General features: G+C 42.6%; 1 protein-coding gene across 2 annotated transcripts in view; it reads left to right on the forward strand.

The window, feature by feature from the left end:
- LOC148335221 (multiple C2 and transmembrane domain-containing protein 2-like) overlaps positions 1 to 16589 on the forward strand; it is a 45498-nt gene extending 28909 nt beyond the window's left edge. For both annotated transcript variants that reach the window (XM_088299229.1, XM_088299230.1), the window contains exons 18-23: positions 1628 to 1747; positions 3494 to 3535; positions 8814 to 8923; positions 9002 to 9111; positions 11179 to 11276; positions 15066 to 16589. In XM_088299229.1, the coding sequence (XP_088155355.1) occupies positions 1628 to 1747; positions 3494 to 3535; positions 8814 to 8923; positions 9002 to 9111; positions 11179 to 11276; positions 15066 to 15125 (540 nt within the window). In that variant the 3' untranslated portion in view covers positions 15126 to 16589. The remainder of the gene's footprint in view (positions 1 to 1627; positions 1748 to 3493; positions 3536 to 8813; positions 8924 to 9001; positions 9112 to 11178; positions 11277 to 15065) is intronic.
- Positions 16590 to 22054: the final 5465 nt, after the last annotated feature.

A 22054-nucleotide genomic window follows, 5' to 3' on the forward strand; every position in this document is an offset into this window, starting at 1 on the left:
TGACGTGTACACGCGCCACGTGTGGTGACTGTGACACAAGCAGTCTGTTGTTTGCGGGGCCTCACTATACCGAGGCCTCAAGCTGTTTCTCGCTCTCTACGTGTTTTACGTCCTGTCTCGAGCTTTAACACAAACATATTGTTCACTCTCCAAGCAGCCTGCAGCTCTTTTGAGCCTGTTGTTATTTTCTAGCTTTAAGGCACTAGCATAGCATGGGTGCAGGTTGTAGCGATTGTTTCTAGGAAATAGACTAGGTTTGAAGTACTTGAAGTACTCTCTCTCAAATGCAAGACTATTTTTACGAACTAATGCCTGCTGGCACACTTTTCCTTTTTTTTTTTAATTTTCTGTGTATTCTTTTTTTCCCAGGACAATCAGCAAAAATGCATGTGTTTCACGATGCCATCTCATCAGTGTCCTTATAGAGATTGAGCACTATTGAAAATGGATGGATTTTTCTAGAGGCAAACCAAGGTTTATTGACACAATCAGTAGAGGCGTCAATTGTATTGGATTTTTTTTAGCACTCATAGACAAGCAGTCCATTCGAGAATCCGCTCCTGTTCTCGTATCCAGCAGCGTCGAGAGCGAGCTGCATAGCCCACGAGATCAAAACAACCTTTCCTGTTTAGGAGCTAGTGAAGACGGTCTGACACTCACCATATTTATAAAAAAATATTGAACTTCACGCTAAAAAAAATATATATATATTACGCATGCACTCACTCCTGTCATTTCTTTGAATGAGATTCGCAGCGCAGGCTCCCCTCGGTGGTCAGCCAGCACGACGGTCGTGGGCCTGCCTCCGGGGTGAAGGCTTCAGGCGGCGACATCTGACAATCAAACCTTTCCTGTGTTTGTTCTCACTGAAGGCCGCATTTGTCAGTATGCCTGCACCCTGTTTAATAAAAAAATCATAACTGAATACATATACATGCTTTAATCAAGCTTATATAGACTTTAACTTTATATCAGGCACATTTTTTCCCATCCCCTTCTTGTCATGCGGTTGGTAAAATCATTTTCACACGTTACCGATCATTTGGCTTGTAGGCAGACTCATTAAGGCTGCTGCTAAGTGGCTTTAAAAGCAACCATCCAATTAGCACTCCGCTGTGAAATGCAGCAGCATTTCGCGCACTCCTCCTTTTACCGAATTATGAGGGATTACGCATTCAGCATGATCCGCCTTATTTCTACCGGGGGTCAGTATCATCGCAGCCGAGGGGGTAAACGCTGCCAATGCTCCTCCGGTTACCATATGTGCCTCGTCAGAGCTTCTCACCAGCTCTGACTCTAAGAGGATTTGACGCGCAGGTTAAGAAAGACGGCATACCGCATCTATCCGTCATACTTTCTGTTTAGCAAGACTGCTCAATGCCAACACAGCGCTATCGCCGTGTGTATAAATAGGATTTGGACGTATTAAAAAGTTGTCCCTTGAATTTAAAGACATAATCTGCTGCCAAACTCTCAAAAGACTTTACAGTCTGAAGTGCTTTTTCGAGAGATTTCAAATGTGCTTATATTAATTTTGGATTTTGTTTTAGTTACGGCCAAATGGGGATTTTGAGGTTGCTTGAGCTCCATCACATTTAATCTGTCCTGTCCTATCCTGTTTCCTCAGATCTTCCTGGTGACAGTATGGCACTGGGAGCTCTTCATGTTTCCCCTCTTCCTGCTCCTGCTCATCAGCTGGAACTACCTTCAGCTCTGTGGCAAAAACGCCAGCTACAACCAGGACCTGGTGAGTGAAATTGTCATTGCAGTTTGCGTAAGTAACGCTGCACTACGAAGACACTGAAACCTACACAATCTGTCATTTACATATTATTACAAGTCTGTCTTTAGGCTTCATACCAGAAGTATCTTTGTGCTGGCGGAGATTCGAAAAGTGGGCAGTTTGACATAATTTATTTGAATTGCAGTTAAAGTGTGGGTAGGCAAAGTGTCAGTCTCGTGTGTGGGTAGTCGGTAATTCCAAACAGAAAAATGGAGTGCAACAAGTTCAAATTAAGCCCGCAGGGTGTTAGACAAAGTCGACAGACGGAGAGAAAGCACGAAAAGAAAGTATTATGCACATTGAAACCATGCAGAAATGTGTCATCAATGTTCAGATTTAAGTTGAGACACTAGAGGCCATTTTCATATAACCTGTAAAAGACACAGCAAGCAGAAGTTGCCACAAAAAGAGAAGAGAAAATTCTTGTTTTCCAGTCTGATGAGTTGAAAAATCTTTACCAAGGTCATTGAAAGGCTAAAGTTTGGAGAAAGAAATGATCAGCTCAGTAATGAACTCAGTACTCTACAGAAACATTTTGCCTTTCAATTTCAAGAGCGATGCAACAAAACTGATCTGAACTGGTGTGATCCTTTGTCATGCAACAAGAGCTTGAACCAAAACACCCTGCCAAAATCACAAAAGATTATGTCAGGGGCAATAAGTGACTGATTTTACTTCAGCCTTCAATGGTCCTTCTTGACTTAAACACATTTGTGCTTAAATTGTGCATACACTAGCACTAATCTCTGATATGTTCAGACTTGAATTTGTGCAGACACTGCAAACAAATGCAGAACTTCATACCATGTGTAGACAATAATGAAAGGTCAGCTTTTGGAAAAATGTTGTACATGTCTTTTATACACAAAAAAAGAACAAAAAGTAAGAAGCAATAATTGAAACCATGAATATATATATATATATATATATATATATATATATATATATATATATATATATATATATGTATATATATATGTATATATATATATATGAGTGTGTGTGTGTTTTGTTTTTGGAGCCTATAAACATACATGCAGCATCCATCCATCCATCCGTTTTCTATCGCACAATCACGTAGCAAGCGTCCTCCACCCTGTCTACTGCTGTGGGCTTGATGTTTGCCCTACACATGTCTCTGAAGGTTAATGCTGTTCACACTTCCGACTCCCACCCCTGCCAGAAGCCTGGCCCGCTCGCACATCCTTCCCAAAGTGGTGCCCCCTCAGCAGTGAGCGTGTTTGTGGTTGCAGGCAAAAGGTTGCATCCCTGGGCAATGTTAAAGCCCGAGCTCACCCTCCACATCCAGTTGCCGAGACCCTCTCGTAACCCTCCGGCTGGCAATGACAAAAACGCTGTTCTAAGGCAATGTCACAGCAGGGTCAGGGATGACTTGATATAAAGTGATATCGGCAACAACATCCAAATTAAATGTTTTTACCCCCATCCCCTGTTTTTTTTTTGTGTGTTTACGTTGTGGAGAAACGAGATTGCGTTGGTGTGACAGTGCTCACGTTGAGAAGGCTCTCTTTCACCTCTTTCTTTTGTGTGAGGTCACCTCATGATGCCGTCTCTATGGGAACAAGCCGCTCCCAATAGGGGTGAATGTGCTCAAAGGAAATTTCATTACGAAGTGTTTGTTAAAAATGCTTCCGTCCAACAAATGCCCCATTCACTTGAATCTCTCTCTGCCCTTTTATTTTCTCCCAGGTGAACATGAACATGGGCGATGATGAAGAGGACGACGAGAAGGTATTTTATCTCGTCTCGCTCTAACATTTTTACAGGATAATGTGTTTTGGTGGTACGTCTTGAGGTTTTCTCAATACTCCATGTGCATCTTTTAACGTTTACCTTGAACGCTGGCTGTCTGTGCCTTGAAGAAAAATCAAAATATGGTTACAAGAAAAGTTTCCTTCAGTTTCTAGTCGCTGTCAAGACGCAGCATTATCACCATATAGAGTATACATATATTGTGTTAACAGTAATATGTACCTGTGGCTAAAAAGCGAAGCGTGGAGAATCTTTTGCCAAAATAGATAAATGCAGTCCACGAATGGGACTAACGCTTTCAACAAGGCCACCGATAGGAACACCGGAGTTTGCAGTTTTTCCGTTGTGGCGAGTTGGTGTCCAAGGGTGATTTTCCTGCTGTGCCGATGTGAATCACTGCCTGCAATTTGTTCATGATTTTCCAGTGCGCTCGAGTTTTGCCGTATCACTCGGCGTGTATGTTTAGAATTTGGGAGGAAATCGGAGAAAAGGCAGACAGACGCTAGACTGAGGTTGTCCCCCATGCTGCTTGTTCACATTGTCAACGACGAGAAATCTTTACTTGCATTGTCGCTGTGAATGGCATTACCAATCATAACTTGCGGTATTCAACGTCTCTTAAAAAAAAAATTCACAAAGGTCCCGCAACCCTTTTTATAACGCATACATTCACATTTTCTGGCCTATTAAAGTGCATTTTGTGGATTGATTTAGATCTCTTGTGTCATTCCTGTCTAAATGGAATAGTAGCGGGTGATATTTACTCCCAAAGTAGCTGTAAAAACTTGCGTTTTTGCCCAAAGGGCTTACGAGCCACTTCCACTTGTTCACTTGGTGAGAAAAATCATAAAGCATCTTTATTACTGTCTGCAGGAAAACTAAAACAACAGGAAATGTTTAAGGAGCCTGAAAAATTAGACTTCTCCCCATGCCACGGAATACCACATTCAATTACACTCATCCTCCCCCGTTTGGTTTAAGGAAGGGACCGTTAACAGCGATGCGCATTATTGCTTTATGGCAATGAAGTGCGGGCCCAACGCAAAGCCTGCGAGCGCTGACCCTTGTGCTGCGCGTCTAAGCCCGGCATTCATATCCATAATGCGCTCAATATATTCTGTTGTGATGACCGCGGGCTACGAGAGAGAAAAGAGAAAAAAAAACCATATACACCAGCACATCCTGTCTGCAAGAATGATGAAACTCGCATGATATGTCTGCAAACATACACACACACACACAAGTTAACAGAAAATAGCACTAAAAATGTTTTTTATAGCTATGTGACTGGATTGACGCCGTGTAATTAATGTAATAGCAACGTTTCAGAGGATATTTATTACGTTTGTCTTCACCTTGAACCTCCGCTTATGATCAAGGTCTTTGTAGTTTAGTCGATGAAAAGTCCAACGCGAGCGTCTCCCTCTCATCTTAAAGCTCTCTGAAATGTTTTTTTTTCCCTCTCCATGAGCCTTCCTAAGCCCTTTCGCACACTGCGCGAAGGGAAAAAAAAATGAAATATCTCCTTTCATTTACTAATTAAGCAGCGGCCCGTGTTTGTTTTAAGCTGTCAGCTTTAATTTAAAGTGGCTTATTTGAAAGTGGTGTTATGGTCTGCGCTGTCACTTGAGCGCGATATCGCTCGGCAAGATCAAGCCCGTGTCGCTTTACACCTCCTATCAAAGTCTGCCTTTAAAATATTTGGGGTTAAAGAGTGATCAGTTTTAAGTTTGACGGCTTCAAAGCCTATCCGCTAACATGCAAACCCCCCCCCCCCCCCCCTTCGACCCCTCCCCAAAGGAGGTTGTGATTACCACCCAAAATATGTTTTTTATTCCCCCTTCTTCCCCCCGAGGAGAGAAATATGCGAACCGCGGGAATGCTACGGCCTGATGTTAAAAAGAGACGAAAGGCGACGGAGTGTTACAGCAGGATAATACACAACAGATCCTCGGCCTGTGAACAAATCTGTCCTCAGGGGTGGGACGAAACAGCTTACAAATTATGTGTGGGCAAAGTGACTTCCCTTTGGCCTTAGGTATCAATTGTGCACACAGACGCTATTTAATCATAACACAAAGAAACAGGAGAGGCAAATGCAGTCCACAGATCTCCAATAGAACTAAACAGAGGAAGATGAAACGGGCTGTGAGCTGGTCCGGGGCTCAACTCGCTCCCAGAGGGGAGTTAAAAAAAAAGGGGTGGGGGTGCAGAGGTGATGGTTGCCGGGGTGCTAGACTGGGCCAGGGGGGTTGCCGAGTTGCTTCATGCCTCAACGGAGAGTCATCGCCGGGTCTCCGTGAATGCGCCAGACTGGTCATGCCATAAGAATTGCTTTTCAAACTCATTTCATTTGAATTAATCTGCTCCGTGGCGGGAAGTACCAGTATTTGTAATTTATTAAAGTACTTAAGGTATCTGTACTTTACTTGAGAATTTGCTGTTCTGATGACTTGACTTTTTCTTGGTGTTTTTGGAAACAAATATCTCAGCTTTTAATTGCTTGCTTTGTCGAAATAGGATCCTTACTTTATTTCAGTCTCTGTGGATGACGACACAATGAAAGAAGACTTAAATAGGGAGGGAAAATCAACCTGAGTTGAGGTCTCATTTATAAAACTGCGATCCTGCGGTTTTATAAGCCGAAAAAAAACAAACAAAACAAGGCAGCAATGGCTTGGATGAACGTAAACCAGGGAGCATAAATGACAACGGCAATGGATTCGGTGATAAAAATACTTCAAAATGGCTGCCACCCTCTCTGAAAATGGAAGGCATTGAATAAGTCAAATAACACCCTGCGACATGTGGGGAGTTAGTTTTTCTTTCTCAATGTACAGCACCAATAAAAAGCTAGAAATATTCCATCTTTTTTTATTTTGCAAAGTTTTCACAAATGTCATTGAATATGTCTGACTGTAGAACATAATGAAATTATTCAAATGAGTCCTTCGACGCTAATTATCTGTACTTCTACTCAAGTACGCAGTCGAATACTTGAGTGCTTTTAGCACCTTTTTCTAATCAGTAGACATTTGGATTTGCATCGTCCATTTCAAATGGTTTTATTTCAATATGAAGGAAGAAAGAAATGGAAAGCATGTCTTGTCACCAAGGAGATGGAGCATTTCATGATTTCTTTTTTTTTTTACGTGGAAGGAAATGAATAATGATCATCTTCAGTGAGCCGCCTATTTATTTATACTTCAGACGGCATCTATTTGTCTCTTTTCTTTCTTTCACATATGAAAGCAAACACTTTTGCTCTTTATTCCCGCCTGCCATAGTTGTATGATGAATTTCTGAGCTTATCATACACCATATACATGCAGTATCTATAATTCCATGCATTATATCTCTACTTGTTTGGGTTGCTTTAACAATTCTGTGTTCCTTGGTGCAGAAGAAGTATGCGTATCACATTTGAATGTGGTGTGTGTGTGCGTGTGTCTGTGCTGTATGATAGCACTACTTAGTGCGATTGGCAATTTTTTTTTTTGGGGGGCGGGTAATCAATACCAAATGTATGATAATTAGGATTGATGCATGAATACGATATGTCACCACAAAGGTGATTTTTATTTTCCTGTGAACTTTTTGTTTAGTTGAGGTCTTGCGTTTACTGGAGAATTTGCTTACAGCAATTGTATCTTTTTCCTTTTGATTTTAAATATTGTAATGTGTAGCCTTTTACACAAGAAAAAAAAAGAACATTTTTGTACCAATATTAACAGGTAATTTTTAAAATAATTTTAACTACGCCAAAATACGAGCTGTAGTCATGAGTGGTACATTCATTCATGTTTACGTTCTCATACTCATCGTGTTACACGAATGTCAGCTGAGTGAACCATTACACGGTCAGTGACACTTTAGTGACAGAAAAAGCACAATTCCCTTCCTGTTGTCGCCTGGACATGCCAATTGTTTCATCAACAAACTTCAGCATGTCTCGTGCTACACTTTAAGGACTGACTGTATGAGTTTTTTTTACCACAGACAAGGTTGCCCAGTATAAAAGTTTTATTCAGATCAAGTTTGTGTTATTAAATTGAAGAAGCATGTGGTGGGAACCTTAAACAATTATGGCGTCTCTCCATATCATGGATTTGCAGGTGGATCTGGAATGTCTTCTTCACGGTAGACAAGTGTTTCACTGTCGTGGTTTGGTACCCCTCACAATACAAAAGTGCATACTGTACCAAAGTGAACTCTTAAAGTACAAACACTGATAGTCCCCTTGATGAGAGCGTGAGATGTTCCTCTCAACGAAAGCATATTTGCCATGCTTTTGCCTTTTTTGGCCGGCGGCAAGCCTCCAGTGCGGAGCCAGGATCCGACGCCCGGTGGGGGAGGACATGCTAGTGTGGGAATGGCTCTCTTCCTGTGGGCCTGACAGCGGGGAGTCTCTCCCTTCTCTCCCCGCTTGCAGACGCCGCGTTCCCATGGGCAGCCTCACCGAACTGCGATAGCGGCGTCCCGCCTGGACCACGTCAATGCGCTAGTCTGGTATCATAAACATATATGGCAGACATCCTCCAGCCTCCGTTGCAACTGGCCTCCTCCTCCTCCCTCTCTGTCCTCATTCCTGTCATTATTTCCTCCTTTTGATGTGAGCCTTTTCAGGCCTCTTTAGGCGGCGTTATCTCGACGCACTCCTCTCCCTCTGGAAGGCTTCACACGCGTCCTCCATTTCGTGCCTTGATGTGATCAAAAAGACAAACCCTCTATTTCCCCTCCCCTCTACCTTGCACATGCTGACTTACTGCATTGCCACACTCAATTATTATGTCAGTGCGTTAAACGTAAATAACGCCTTGACAAAGGGTAAAGTATTTTTCTTGACATATTGAACCAAGAAGGAGAGATATTTGTATTTTGGAACGTGCCTGATGCAGGCTGCTACAATGGAACGCGTCCAAAGTGGAACCTGATTGCAGTTGATCATTTTGACTACTTTTCATCTAACTGAGAGCCTTGATTGTTGTATTAGATTGGATTGAATTGGATTGCACACACAATTTTTTTTTTTGTGTGTGTGTGCATGTCTGGCATTCGGTCACATTTCCCTCTGTGCATCTCATCTTGACAAGCACAATCTGAAGTGGATGTTGTTTGCTCATTACGTCCATTCAAGAGACTAATCACACATGATAGCTCACTACACATTCTTCACAGTCTTTGTTTAAGCCGCCCAATGACCAAAAAGTTGACCTCATCAGAGCATTTGTTGTTTTTTTGTTGTTGTTGTTTTTAGGAACCTGGAAAAAAGCGTTTGATGGACAAGATACATATGGTGCAGGAAGTCGTGCTGACCGTCCAGACCATTTTGGAAGAACTTGCAAATATTGGGGAGCGGACAAAGAAGTAAACAAATCCATTTTTGGACCACATTTGTGAGAAATATTTTGAATAGATGTTGATATTTTTCTTCTTCTTTTGCAGCTTATTCAACTGGTCTGTTCCATTCATGTCTTGTCTGGCCTGCCTGGTACTCTTTGCGGCCACATTGCTATTATATTTCATCCCGCTGCGCTACATAGTGCTCATATGGGGTAAGTACATTCACGCTGTTATGCAAAAATGTCACATAGCCGGAGCCGAACTGTTAACCAACAATGAAACAACCAAATAATTATTTGCTAATTATTTTGTGGAGCTTCACGCTACGGTTTGCGGGCACCTCTGTTTTGAGAACCGCTCTGCGGGATTTCACTGCCCAACCTAACTTTACACCCATCATTAAATGAAGTGAAGTCCTTTCAAGATCTCTCCCTACACCTCTGCACATGCAACCAGATCAGACATCTGCAGCGGTGCGCTGGGCTCCGTGTGGGCTGCGATGGTGGAGCCCACTGCAGGCAAAGGCCCCGGGTTTGTCGGGAACACAAAGGAGAGCGGCAGAGCTGTATATAACACAGCATATCCTTGGGCGGTCTGAAGGCTTCTCATTATCTAGTGTGGCTATACAGCGCAGGCCGTCATCTCAGTGGTCAGGGAAATACGTTGCCCTCCACGGGCTCTCCTCCACCAGCTCGCCAGCCCACAGCCGCTCTCCGTTTCCACACAGCCTTCAACGCAATCAATACCAAAATCCCATCGTATCAAACAAAAACACGCAGACGGAGACGCTTCTCTGCCTCACCTGTTAACCTCCATCCCTGTGGTTTCAAGGCAAGCCTTTCAAGTTACGTGCACATATTTAGGTCCTGGGGTTCTTTGTCTGCACGTTGAGGTGAGGCACTCGCTCGGTGCCAGGATAATAGTCCCATTACCAGACCGCTGAGATGTGTTTCTCACTCATTTGTACGCAGCGTCTCACGGAGTTGTAGTTGAAAGTAAGCAGAAGGTGGCTCGTCCTTCCAAAATAAAGCAACGCAGTGAACCCACTTCTTATCACTGTTCACATTTATGATTTGATTTTTTTTTTTTTTCAATATTATGATGCGGAACCTATCCTTATCTTTTCACTGAAAACCTTACCCATTTGTGTATTTTTGTGCTCTCTCTGTACCACTCTAAGATGCAACAAAATCTCACCAAAGCCCTAGCTAATAGGACTGTACTAATTGGTGTCAAGGAAGTATTATTGATATTGCAACACCCCACTAAGAGACTCACATCTTTGTATGTCAGGGTGACGGTATGTTTAGCCTGGTTAGATAGTGTAAGTTGCAGCTCAAAGTTCACATGCGCTTCTGGTGCCGTTTTCAAAATCAAATCATTTTCAAAAATAAAAATGATGGGTTGAATACATATTGATTAACCAGTTTATGAGGGCTTTTGTTGTTTACTCAGTTGCTTTTCAGCCCTGGTTGTTTTCTGAGCATATCAGGGAGGATGGGTCACTCCTCACATAGACCCCACCGCAGAATACGCACTCAGGACAATCTTCAAAAACATCAAATAATTGGGCAGGTTCGGCCCAAATATTGTGATGTATGTAGCCCGCTTCTCGGGGCCCAGTGTGTAAGGGGGTCTGTTTAAGGCTGTGCATCGATTCAGATTTCCATGATCAATTCAATTCGATTCACAATTCACTTTGATTGATTTTTGACTAGGATTTCACATAGTTCCAATTTTACTTTCGTATGGAAGACATTCTCAGAAGAAGCAATTCTGCAAATAGTGGAAACTTCTTGCTCATACTTGGTAAATTAGTTCACCCTATTCAGTTCCTTTAATCATGTATGTTTTATTGAACATCACCCGATCATAACAGTTTAAATCAATTCCAATCTCAGAGCAGATTATGTAAATGATTGGCAAAAACAAACTGTAACTCATAAAATTGACATTCCTTTGACTGTCTTCCAAAATTTCAGTTCATTGCTGTCTTCATGTTTTTTAAAACCCCAAAGCTTTAAGACATGCCTTCAAGCTTGTTGATGCTGATTTCAGTCATTCCGCCAAGTAGTTTTGATTGGTGACGAGATCTCGTGTGACACAAGAAGATGGCGCGTTAAATTGATAAAAGTGTCAAATTATCCATCAATATCGGGTTATGAAAAGGAAAACCGATTGGATTCTTTTTTTAAACCACCCTCTAGTGAGTTTTACCGTAAAAAAAAAAATCAAATAAAAGTGTAACTTTCTTTCTGTAACATTCCTCTTTTTCACAGGTGTTCATAAATTTACAAAGAAGCTGCGCAACCCGTATGCAATTGACAATAATGAGCTGCTGGATTTCCTCAAGAGGATGCCGTCTGATGTTCAGAAGGTAAAGGACCTTACTTTTCAAATTCAAATAGGGACCTAGTTCCCACAAGACATTCACGTTATTTGCTGTACGCAAAGTCCCAAGCGTGCCGGAAATGCAACTTCTGTTCTGTTTTTAATTATTAACGGACCAACGCCTTTTTAAAGCTGCCCCTCGGCTCGATTATTCTCAATGAGGCGATGCTCAGATTTGTCTGCTTTGATTAGGGAGCGCTGACATTCAGGTGGCTATGCGGCCTCGGTGAATAAATCACATGTTGTTTGTGCAAGTCATAAGTATGTTTCCAGCCTTAACATTCTAACTTCAAACAGGAGATTTTAATCATGATCACAATTTTGGCTGCCATGATTAAATTCGCCAAATCGTTGATGATATTTCCACTTAAAATGTGGCCTGCGCCGCATAATAATCAAGTAGTTTCTCAAATTGTCTTCAGCCAACCACCAGAGGGCAAACTTATGGTTAAGGCTTCATTAAGGTGCCGAAATAACAAGCGAGAGTCATGGCGAGAGAAGAAAGTATAGCAAAAAACATGGAGATGTTGAAGAGTTAGTGTCTCGAAAGGAACAGCATCTGTTATTTTGGATGCAGGGCGAATGACGTTGAACAAGATCATGGCATATTATCCTTGGTAAATTGTAATTACTTGGCTAAATTATATTTTTGTTCATGATTTGCCAATCATAATTGTAAAGAGTAGACGTGTTTTTGCAGATTATACTAATAATTGTTCAATTCCACAAGCTTTTGAGTTTCGGGCACAAGACTACTCAAACTACATTTTTCTTTTTGGATTTAATTTGATCATGGATGGGGAATATTACTTTAATTTTTTTAATGCCTTGCTGCTCTCCATGTTTTGAGTCCCCAAGTTCCTATTCCATCAATCAAGAAGCAAGAAGCACAGTTGACGTGACCTCTTTCGGTGAACATCTTTTTTTCTGTCCTGCCATCTATCAACGGAGGTTGAATAAAGTTAGCAGAAAAATAAATAATCAGGTTAAGACCGCTGAAAAATCAACGTACGTACAGTGACAAAGTATTTGCACCTTGTCACTTCCCACCACTGCCTCTGCTGCATGCTGGCAGAGGTCAAGGAATAAAGAATGTGTGGCGTGATGACACGTTAGCCTCTGCCGACGCGTCATTGACGCCGTCATCGCAGAGCTTCCGTAAACGAGTCGAGAAATTTGCTCTGCTAGGAAACAAAGTGGCACGTCGCTCCCTTCATCTCCCAGGTAGCGCACCCCTTCACGCAATCCCGGGGGAAAAAATCCTGACAGTGCGGATCCAGGCGAGACTCTCTCACCCTTGATGTCCTCCCGCAGCAACAACATAGCCAACTCGTCTGTGATGTCGCTGGAGCCTGTCTCGTTTGAGATTTGGACGGCCCAGTTGGCAAAACAAGGTGGCGGATGCTTTTTTTGATTCCGGTTCCTTTTGTCCGTCTTCCTCCCCCGTCGGGATACAACATTTTTTTTCAGCTTTGAAATAGCACACACAAGAAAACAATACTTTTTTTTTTTTGAGAGAAAGTAAATGTTGGAAACAGCTCCAACATTCTTAAGATTCGTCCCATGCGCCTTTTATTATTGCTTTGGGGGGGTAGAATAACCTTAACATCATATACCCAGGAGACCTCATGTAAGAAAGCACATATTTTGTTTTTGTTGACTTAGAACAATTGTCGGATGCAACAAAAACCACCACAAACGGACTCCTGTCCTTCTTGCAAATGTGACTTGGCAATTAGCGGCCGCTCAAATCTACAAAGTCGTCCTCAAACACAGGACTTCTGACAAGGCAGAAATGAGAAGCATCTGTCAGTTCTGAGCGCAGTTTCATGTTGTGATGCACCAGGCTGCCACTTTGTTCCCACACTCCCATCTCCTGTTTCTAATAGTGGCCCGCCCGGCTAATTAGCATAACGTTTCCTTACCTTTTTACTCAACAGATTTGCCGCCTTGTTTGAGCGCGTGCCTGCCGCCGTGCTTCAAAAGCAACTTTTTAGCACGTTTTTTGCTCGCTCCTCAATCTCGACACCCCGTGATCACTTGAAAAATGTGCACCAGCGCATCATGTTTCTTGACTGTCAAGAAAAGAATGATTTTCGAAAATTCTTAAAGAGGGGATGCTGAAAACTTAGGTGTGTCTCGGGTAATTTGACATATGTACTAAACTGAAGAATAATCTACATTTGAACACTCATGTACAAAATCAAACAATTGAATGTTTTTAAACCCCCTCAGTAAACATGTTTCAGACTTGTGAATGTCCTTTACGTCTTCCATAAGTCTTTTGTCCAGGATTTGTTATCATAATTAAAGCTGTACACAGCGGTCGCCACTCTATGCGACCAGCGGGCTTTCTTCGTGCTATCGTTACTCATTTTGCGAGCTTGTGTGTTTAATATTAGCATAATGTGACAAAGACGATTAGCATCTTGACTGGCGCCAACAGCAATTTTTTTTTTTATTCATTTCATATTTCTACCCAGTTTCGCGCCAATGGATGAAACTGTTCTCCAGGAGTTTAATTTTTCAAGGCAAATACTCAAAATGTTGGTCTAAATTTCACCGCATGCGTCATTTATATTAAATGCCATTGTCAAAGAATTAAAAATCTTCACAATTTAGTGTTGCCCATCAGTCAAGGATGCCTGCTGCCAATTTGTTCTCAATAGGATGAATTTTCTAATCGAAGTGGGTCAATCTCTGTGATTTGCCCAAATTTGCTGTTCCAAATCCGAATGGTTCATTTTAGGGGGGTCACATTGAAAAGCCTTTGAAAATCCAAACATTGTCACCAGGATACACATGCTTGCTTGATTTATAAATGGCCCAAAATCTATTTCCCTCTTACATATTAAACTGCATTTCATATGTAGAATTTCTGGAAAATTATGAACCTAAGCAGTCTTTAATCATTCGTGCCTTCTCAACAGGTGGTTAGGTAGCGCCCCCTGGAAAGTTAGAAAGTCAGTCCCGGACACCAGTTTCACTTCACAACACTGCTTGTCAGAAGGCAGACTTTTTTGGGCAAATTCCAGCACTCTCACTTCAACCGTTATGAGCCCCAATCGAAAGCAGAAATTCTAGATTCGGGCGTAGGATAATTTGTGACGCTTTAAATTTTTTTACCTATGCCAACAAACGTGTACGGAACAAAAGTGTCATAGTTCATAATCATTTTATTATTCACCATGATAAAGGAATCAAAAAGATAAGCCTGACTCCAGTTTCATTCATTTTCATGAAATTTGGTGGACATAAGTAGTCACACATAAAAGTCTAAAGTACCCATGCATGAAACGGAACAAAAAGTTGGCCAATCAGAAATGGGTATCTGAGACACATGGGCCAAGCTTTTTTTTGCTTCTGCCGTCTGATGTGGGCGGAGCTCGGTGTCAAAGTTTGATGATCTTTTCAAGGAGAGAAATGGGCTGCGAGGGCCTTCAGTTTTGATGTTTTTATGAGACTTGGACTTTGGAGTTTAGTTTTCTTAAGGGATGTACAGTAAGTTTCAGTAGCTTTGCATTTCATCTCAGCTTCTAATATTTTGATTGGGGTGCAGAATGAGGCGTTAGTACAGAACCCTTGATTCCTGAAATCCTTCCTGTGCGTCATTAATCCCCTCTGCTCTCGTGTTTAAAAAAATGATTCATTACATTGCTAGCCCGCCTTGCTTTTTATCCCCACTGCACTGACTTCTCAGGGGAGCCATTACCGTGCGCTCGGCTGAGCTCGGATTACCTGCCTCCCGCTAAAAAACTCCTGGTTGTTTTTGCAGGTGCACTACAGCGCACTGAGAGCGCCCACCGGCCACAACCTGCCACGCAAGAAGAAGTAAGAGAGCAGGGGTCCGACCCAGTCCGCCTGACAAACAACGCACCGGTGCCACCCGAGCTCCACCGTTGCGCCTCGACTCGGCACCCCTCGGCCCCCACGTCGGCCTCTGACTTGTGTGTTTGCCTCCCCGGCTGACAGCAGCAGGAGGAAGAGGAGGAGGCCAGTTCACGGCCCCGTCAATCACCAGCCGGGAGTTTTAAAAAAAAAAAAAAAAAGCAGTGCCTACAGCTTTGGATATAATTTAGAGGAGGAATGAGGCTTACCTCAGATATCCTCTATTATTTTATTTATTTTTTTTGTCAGATCTTCGCCCCAAGCCAAAGTTAATGCCGGACTTAACAATTTATGGAAAACAAACTATGGCAATAGATTCCTCTTGATCCATGCGCTAATATCATTAAAAGCCAAGGAGCGTCAGTATTGTGGAGTTGGGGGGGGCGTATCTATGTTTTTGCAATGCTGTCCTTTTTTGGTAAGGATGTCGTAGCAATGCTATCAGTTTAATTAATATCTGCAAAATCCATCTTAACTTGCCTGCCCAATTATTTATTTAATAACGATGATGCATCTTTGTTCATCTGATCTATGCCAGCGATGCATAACGACAGGCAGAACAACAGAATGCTCTTCCACTAAACGGCACACAAATGAATCTGTGGCTCCACCTGTTGACATGCAGACAATGAGTATTTTTAATGAATAGTGATGAGAAGCCACGTTATTTCTGTATATACACTTTTTGTGGCAATTTTCTTTTGTACTGTGAGATTTTTCAAATGCAAAATATTTGCGTTGGCTCAGTAAAGCTTAGGCAACACTGCGGTATTTCAATTCAGGAGGTTAAAAAAAAAAATCGCTGACAATGTAAAATAAACATAGTCAGAGCTGATCTGAGGTTTGAGGGGGGCTGTTTGTGTTTATGTGATGGGTGGAGGGTGGGGAGTCTAATGGGACGACTCCCCCCCCCCTTTCTCCTCAGTTGTAGCCCAGTGGTGAAAGAGCATCCATCTGTGCTTTGTGAAGACTTTGATTGGCTCGGGGGGGACCCCGGTGTAGCCCCGGGCTATCTCTTTTTTGACAGGCTGATAGAGACATCACTTGGCTCTCCCAGGAACTGCCACCAGGGGTCCGTTTCAAACATGAGGGGGAGGTGTGGAGGTGACCCCGGAGCTTCTGGCTAGCTAGATTCCCACACCAACACGTTGGCGCACAAAACCCGCCTTCGGGTGGTGCTTCTGCACGGGCCCGGGGGTGATGGTATTGGCTGTAATGGGCTTTGGGTGTACTATCAGATCACTGGACGGATACCCAAAGATGCGTCCCCAAGAGGAGTAACCATTTTGAGATACCACTATAATATTTGGGGTGTTTTGTTCAACTTGAAATTGTTGTAAAAAATCACCATGGACCAAAAATACTCAATGCTGTATTTCATGTGTTACAAATCAAACAACAATAAAGCTAGTGGTGCAAAACTTTTGCACAATATTCTATTTTAACCGCGAAATAGCGTGAGATAACTCCAGTATATATTGACTTAAATTGGTTACAAATGGCTCACTTGGTTGCTGCCAACTGGTAACAGTTCACAATGTGAATTAGTTGTTGTGCTTGCAAAGCTGTCAGATGTGTGCAGTGTGCATCACTGCAGTTATTAAGGACTCAATTGCCTCCTCCCAGCGGATCAAGAAGAAGAGTGTGACAGCAGGGTTACGGCAGTTGTTGCACGCACTGGTGCTTGTAGACTGTGAAGACATGCCATTATATTTAGAGAATTATTTATCAATGTGTTTTCTCCCAAAGGGGAAGATAAAGTCCCAGAATGCAATATGGTCCAAGAATTCAGTGCTGGTCCCTGGATACACGCTTGCTAATGAACATTTGAACCACACAGCAGGTAATATGGCCTGATCAATCACACTGTTTGTGTGAGTGCGTGTGCATGTTTGTATTTTTGAGGGGGATTTTTCAATTGGACCTTTTTATAGTCCAAATGCCAATTCAACAAAACTTTGAGTTCTATAGTAATTCTAGAAAAAATCAGGTGACAAATTCATATTCTAGAAAGAAATGGTTCCAATAATACAGTTGTATTTTCTCATTAAAAAGACGTAATATGATGTTAAAGTCAACGTTTAGGGAAGAAAGTCATATTTAAACAAATCATGCAATTGGCAGACCGCGGATCTAAAGCGATTTTGGTGAATTTGATTGGAGGCGCAGGTAATCCGTCAATGTCGTTATATTTCTTGCAGACATATGACAACAACAGAAGCATTTTTTAAATTGCTTTCTTGTTTATGTTTGTTTTTGCACACCAGTCCTCATGAATGTATACACTTTTTTAAATGATGCAAAATAATTTATTGCAAATTATCTTGTGCACCCGAGGGGTGCGGCGACCCCATTTTGAGAACCACTGTTTGAAACTCCCCAGTAGTTGTTGTTCACGTTGTGGCAGTGATGTCTTCATCTGGCTGTCAAAAAAGGAAGCGCCTGCAGCTGTTGCGGACCACCCCCCTTTCACACACACACCCCCAGAGCCTGTCACACTGCTTGTTTCCATGGCAGTCCTTCAGGCAGCACCACAGGCATTCTGTGTGTGTGAGTGTGTGGACCCCCATACAACCTGTTTTCCACTCCATGCAGACGTTCCTCTGATGTTGAGCCCCAGGGCGGGAGTCGAGAGAGAGAGAGAGAGAGAAAGAGAGAGAGAGAGCGAGAGAGAGAGAGAGGGAGAGAGAGAGAGAGACAGAGAGAGAGAGAGAAATGGTAAATGTCCCCCTAGTCTCGGCACATGCTGAGTCATCGTTGCGTGTCCGTTGTTCTCGCAGTAGAACAAAGTGATAAAAGTTGTCTGTCAGTGTGTGCCCTGTGATTCACTAGCAACTAGTCAAGGGTGTGCAGTGTTCCCCAACTATATCATGTTTCCAATGTTGGTGGAATTTTTACATTATGCTTACTTACATGAATGGCTCTGCAATTTGGAAAGGAGAATCACATTCGCTGATGCACTTTTCCTCCAATTATTGAGCTCCGGAAGAGCCGTAGAACATGTAACGCACACTCATGCAGATGCTGCTGGCGGCCACAGCTCACGCCCACACACTCACGCGCGGACTTGTCACATGCCACCTCATCAGGAACTGCCTCCGAAGGGCACATTTTCTTCATATTATATGCTTGAAATTTGGTTTTTTTGTACATAAATTTACAATGTGTTGTTTGAAAAGTGGGGGTTAACAAGTTTGTCTTTAAGTTTAAAATGTGCGTGTGTGTGTATAGCAGGAGTGCAAGTGAGGAGTAATTTATTGACTATGTTTGTTTTATTTACATGCCAGTGTCTATACAATGAACAGTATTACTAATTATTTTTGCAGACCCCCACATTACAGCTTGCGGGCCCCATTTTGAGAACCACAGCCTCAGAAAATGGATTGATGGCTCAATCTGACCTGCAACATAACAGCATGTTTAGAACTAAAATTCTATTCATGAAGCTAAAGTGAGCATTCGTAGCAGAATTTTGTAAGGGATGTCATCGGCCGCTGTCCTATTTTGTGTCTGGTGCACACACACTGGGAATAGGGCCAAGCAGAGGCAACAAAAGAGGGAAAATGGTGACTAATAGCAGTTTACAGCGATGTTACGACACCATAATTCTTCCAAGACGACGATGGCCTTTAAGTGCCCGCATGAAATCATTGGCCTTTAAAAGCACCTCTCCAAGGGCCCCGCTCATTAATAAATTCAACCGATTTTGCTTTAATACTATTCCCAGCGCATTCAAATGAAGACAACAGCTGGGATGGTCGGATCCGGGATCAGGGGTTTGCCGGCCCTGACACCCGAGGACCACTAGTGGCTCACTTAAAGACGAGGTCACATGGGAGGCACTTGCCAGTCGGCTGGAATTAAAACAGCAACCTCTGCTGCGTGTGAATGTGATGAGCCGCCTAAATACAAGAAAACAATGCCAAACGCAGACGTGGAAAAGTACTCATACTTGGGAAGTAGAGATACTTGTGTGAAAAACATTTTCCAGTCGTAGTAGTGATTCAACTCCTTATAGAAAGAGAATAAAAGTTCTGTAATCAAGCATAGTGAGTAAATGTAAAGTCCTGGAATCTGAAAAATTATCCTAAAGAGCAGTATTGAAGTATTCACACTTCCCACCACTGGTATTCCCTCCTATAATTAACAATGACATAACACAACGTGATTCTCCGCCTCCCCGAAGAAACGGCGCCTATTTTTTTATTTTTTTATTTATTTATTTGGCGTGATGAATCGGCAGCAGCGGCGGTGAGTCTGGCCACACGACCCGAGGGAATCAGGTATCATTAGAGACGTGAACACATCCGCTTTTTGTCTCGCCGCGCACTCGCGTTCAATATTAATCGGCTTTCATCAAGGACACAATTAGGACGCCTCCATTTGACACCTTCTATAGGCTGGAAATGAATATGGATATGCCAGGTCCCAAGGAAGATGCGCGCTGGGTGGAATTAACAGCTCAGCAGCAGGAAGGAAACGCAAACATGACAGTCGGGACCTGATTTACACACAAGACAAAAAGTACATTATTGTTATTAGTTGTACAAGACACATTTGTAATTCACAGCCGGGGGTGGTTTGTATATTTTTCCATATTTGCATGTGAGGCAGTGATTAAAAATAACCCGGTGTAGAACAACTTGGCAAAACAGTCCCAACAACTCTTGACTCCCAGATCAGCGGGAAGTTTCTTCGTTGAGTAGGTTGGGTTCTTTTCCGCTAATAAATCAATTCAAGTTTTGTACAACTTGCTCTGTGATCAGGAACCGCAGACCTTCATTCCTGGGTTGACATTTGTGCTCGTGGGGTTTTTTTTTTTTTTTGTTTTTGTTTTGTTTTTTTTGTTTTTTCCCCATATTCCTCCCACATTTCAAAACATGCATGTTGGTCGAATATGTGGTTTATGTAGACGAGTGTGGACTACCAAAGTGCTGTGAAGCAGTAGGCACGACCGGGTGGAAAGAGTAACCTCAGAAAAGTATTGATTCAAAGAAAAAAAAGACATTAAGGTATTTTGGAATTATGAAAAATACCAAACAAAAGGAGCTGGAAGAGGTGGTGTGGAGGCTCTGAGAGAATTTTGCCGGCCCTTGTCTTGGTTCTTGCAGCGTGCCAGTCCTCAAGAATGGGTAGTGGAGTACTAACGATAACAGGGAAGTGAATACCAGCAAACTGACGAAAGAGCAAGTTACACCGGGACAAGACACAAGTGGTTGGAGGGAGCTGATAGGTTGACACAAAAGCAGGTGGGAAAAAACATGAATGAGCAATCTAATGCATTAAAAAAGACCCACCTGGAAAACTTGACAAAAAAAATCTAATCAAACCAAGTCAACAGAATCACAGATCATGTTTTGCTTTGGTAGCTTGTACTATCTCCAAAAGAATCACCGGCTACGCACCTTTTGTGTTTAAAAGCAATTGTCACTGTCAGGCTGATGTCCCAGCGCACCTAATTAACCAGATGTGAGCAGCTGTAACCGCTCTGTGAATGCAGGATTTCTCTCTCCATTGATTTGAATGGAGACAAACACAATCACATTCTCACCTTTAAACAATTTAAAGTCTTTTGCTTTTGGCAGTATACAGGCAAGCCCGAGTTAAGAGTTGCGTGCCTTCAATGTAGTAGCCCGATGGACCGCAACCCGCCAAGTCGCACTGAGGTCCACTGTTAAAGATGCAGTGGAATTAATTGCAAAAAGTAGAGGCAGAGAAGGTCCAAAATGAAGCTTCAGCAATTGCCGTTCTCACCGTGCAGGGAATAGATCTGTAACTATTTTTGTCTCCTCTGCTTGTATGAGTTGCTGCTTCAAGTGCGTTTTGGTAGCAGGTGTTTGAAGGGCAGTAATTCCCTTGACGCTGATGCTAATATCTTCTAGCCCATCTATGGTTAGGCGCATTATATGTTAGCATTAAGCTAGCTGATTTACGTTAGATATTGAATATTTTCATGTTTAAATAAACAGTTCTCGTTTTTATGTGCGACTTTCATAGGAAACTTAAACCAGGAGTAACAGACACTTTCACGCAAGCAGATATTGCCTCATTTTGAGACAACTTCGCGAACTAGCGAATGAGAACATTTGTTCTGGAATATTTAAAAACATGCTCAAATCAATTCAAGTATATGTTTAAAGTGAAATAATATGTTGTAAAAATAGTTTATATGGTCTCTCGATATCGCAGGTGGGTCTGAAACATACGTATATATTTCCCTCAATAAAAACTGGTTGACTGGCGATACATATTTTTGGGTAGTGTACTGTGAGATTTGTCTTTGGCTCAATATAGGTTGGGAAACTGCAATAGGCAAATGAAAAAGAATGTCTATGGTCCTTTAAGCAAGCAGCAAGAGACCAATTAGCGAGTATCTCTATTCAATTTCTCCATGGCACTACTTGGAGCAAAATAGAGAGGAGGGGGTGAGTAATGGGGGAGGTGATGTGGGAGAGGGGAGGAGTTTTGAGGCGCGCCGACAGGAAGCCAGAAAACAAAGCAATCATCTCAGCGCTCTTGCCCTCCTCTCCCCTCTCCTCGGCAGCTCCAATTACGAGGCTCCTCTGGCCGCCATCAGTATGCAGCGAGGCCGCCCGCTCTCCTCTACTCGCCGCGGGCCATTGAATACGTTACCTCCACTGTGGGGCTCGGGGCTCAGGGAGCATGGCGCCCCCTAACCCCCTTGGATAATTTGGGATTCCTTGGCTCCTGCCTGGCAGAGGCGGAAAAAAACAAAACAAATAAAACACCTTAGATGAAGAAAGTCAGGTAAAACAAAAAATAAATAAATAAGGTTGCCTTGCGAATATCTAGAGAGACTGTGATTTATTGATTTGTTCATTCCTCCACTTATTGTTTGTAAATCATTACTGAGGC

This window comes from Idiotropiscis lumnitzeri, chromosome 6 (genome assembly GCF_059441095.1).
Source record: "Idiotropiscis lumnitzeri isolate Australia: NSW breed Sydney's pygmy pipehorse chromosome 6, RoL_Ilum_1.0, whole genome shotgun sequence".
NCBI lineage: Eukaryota > Metazoa > Chordata > Actinopteri > Syngnathiformes > Syngnathidae > Idiotropiscis > Idiotropiscis lumnitzeri.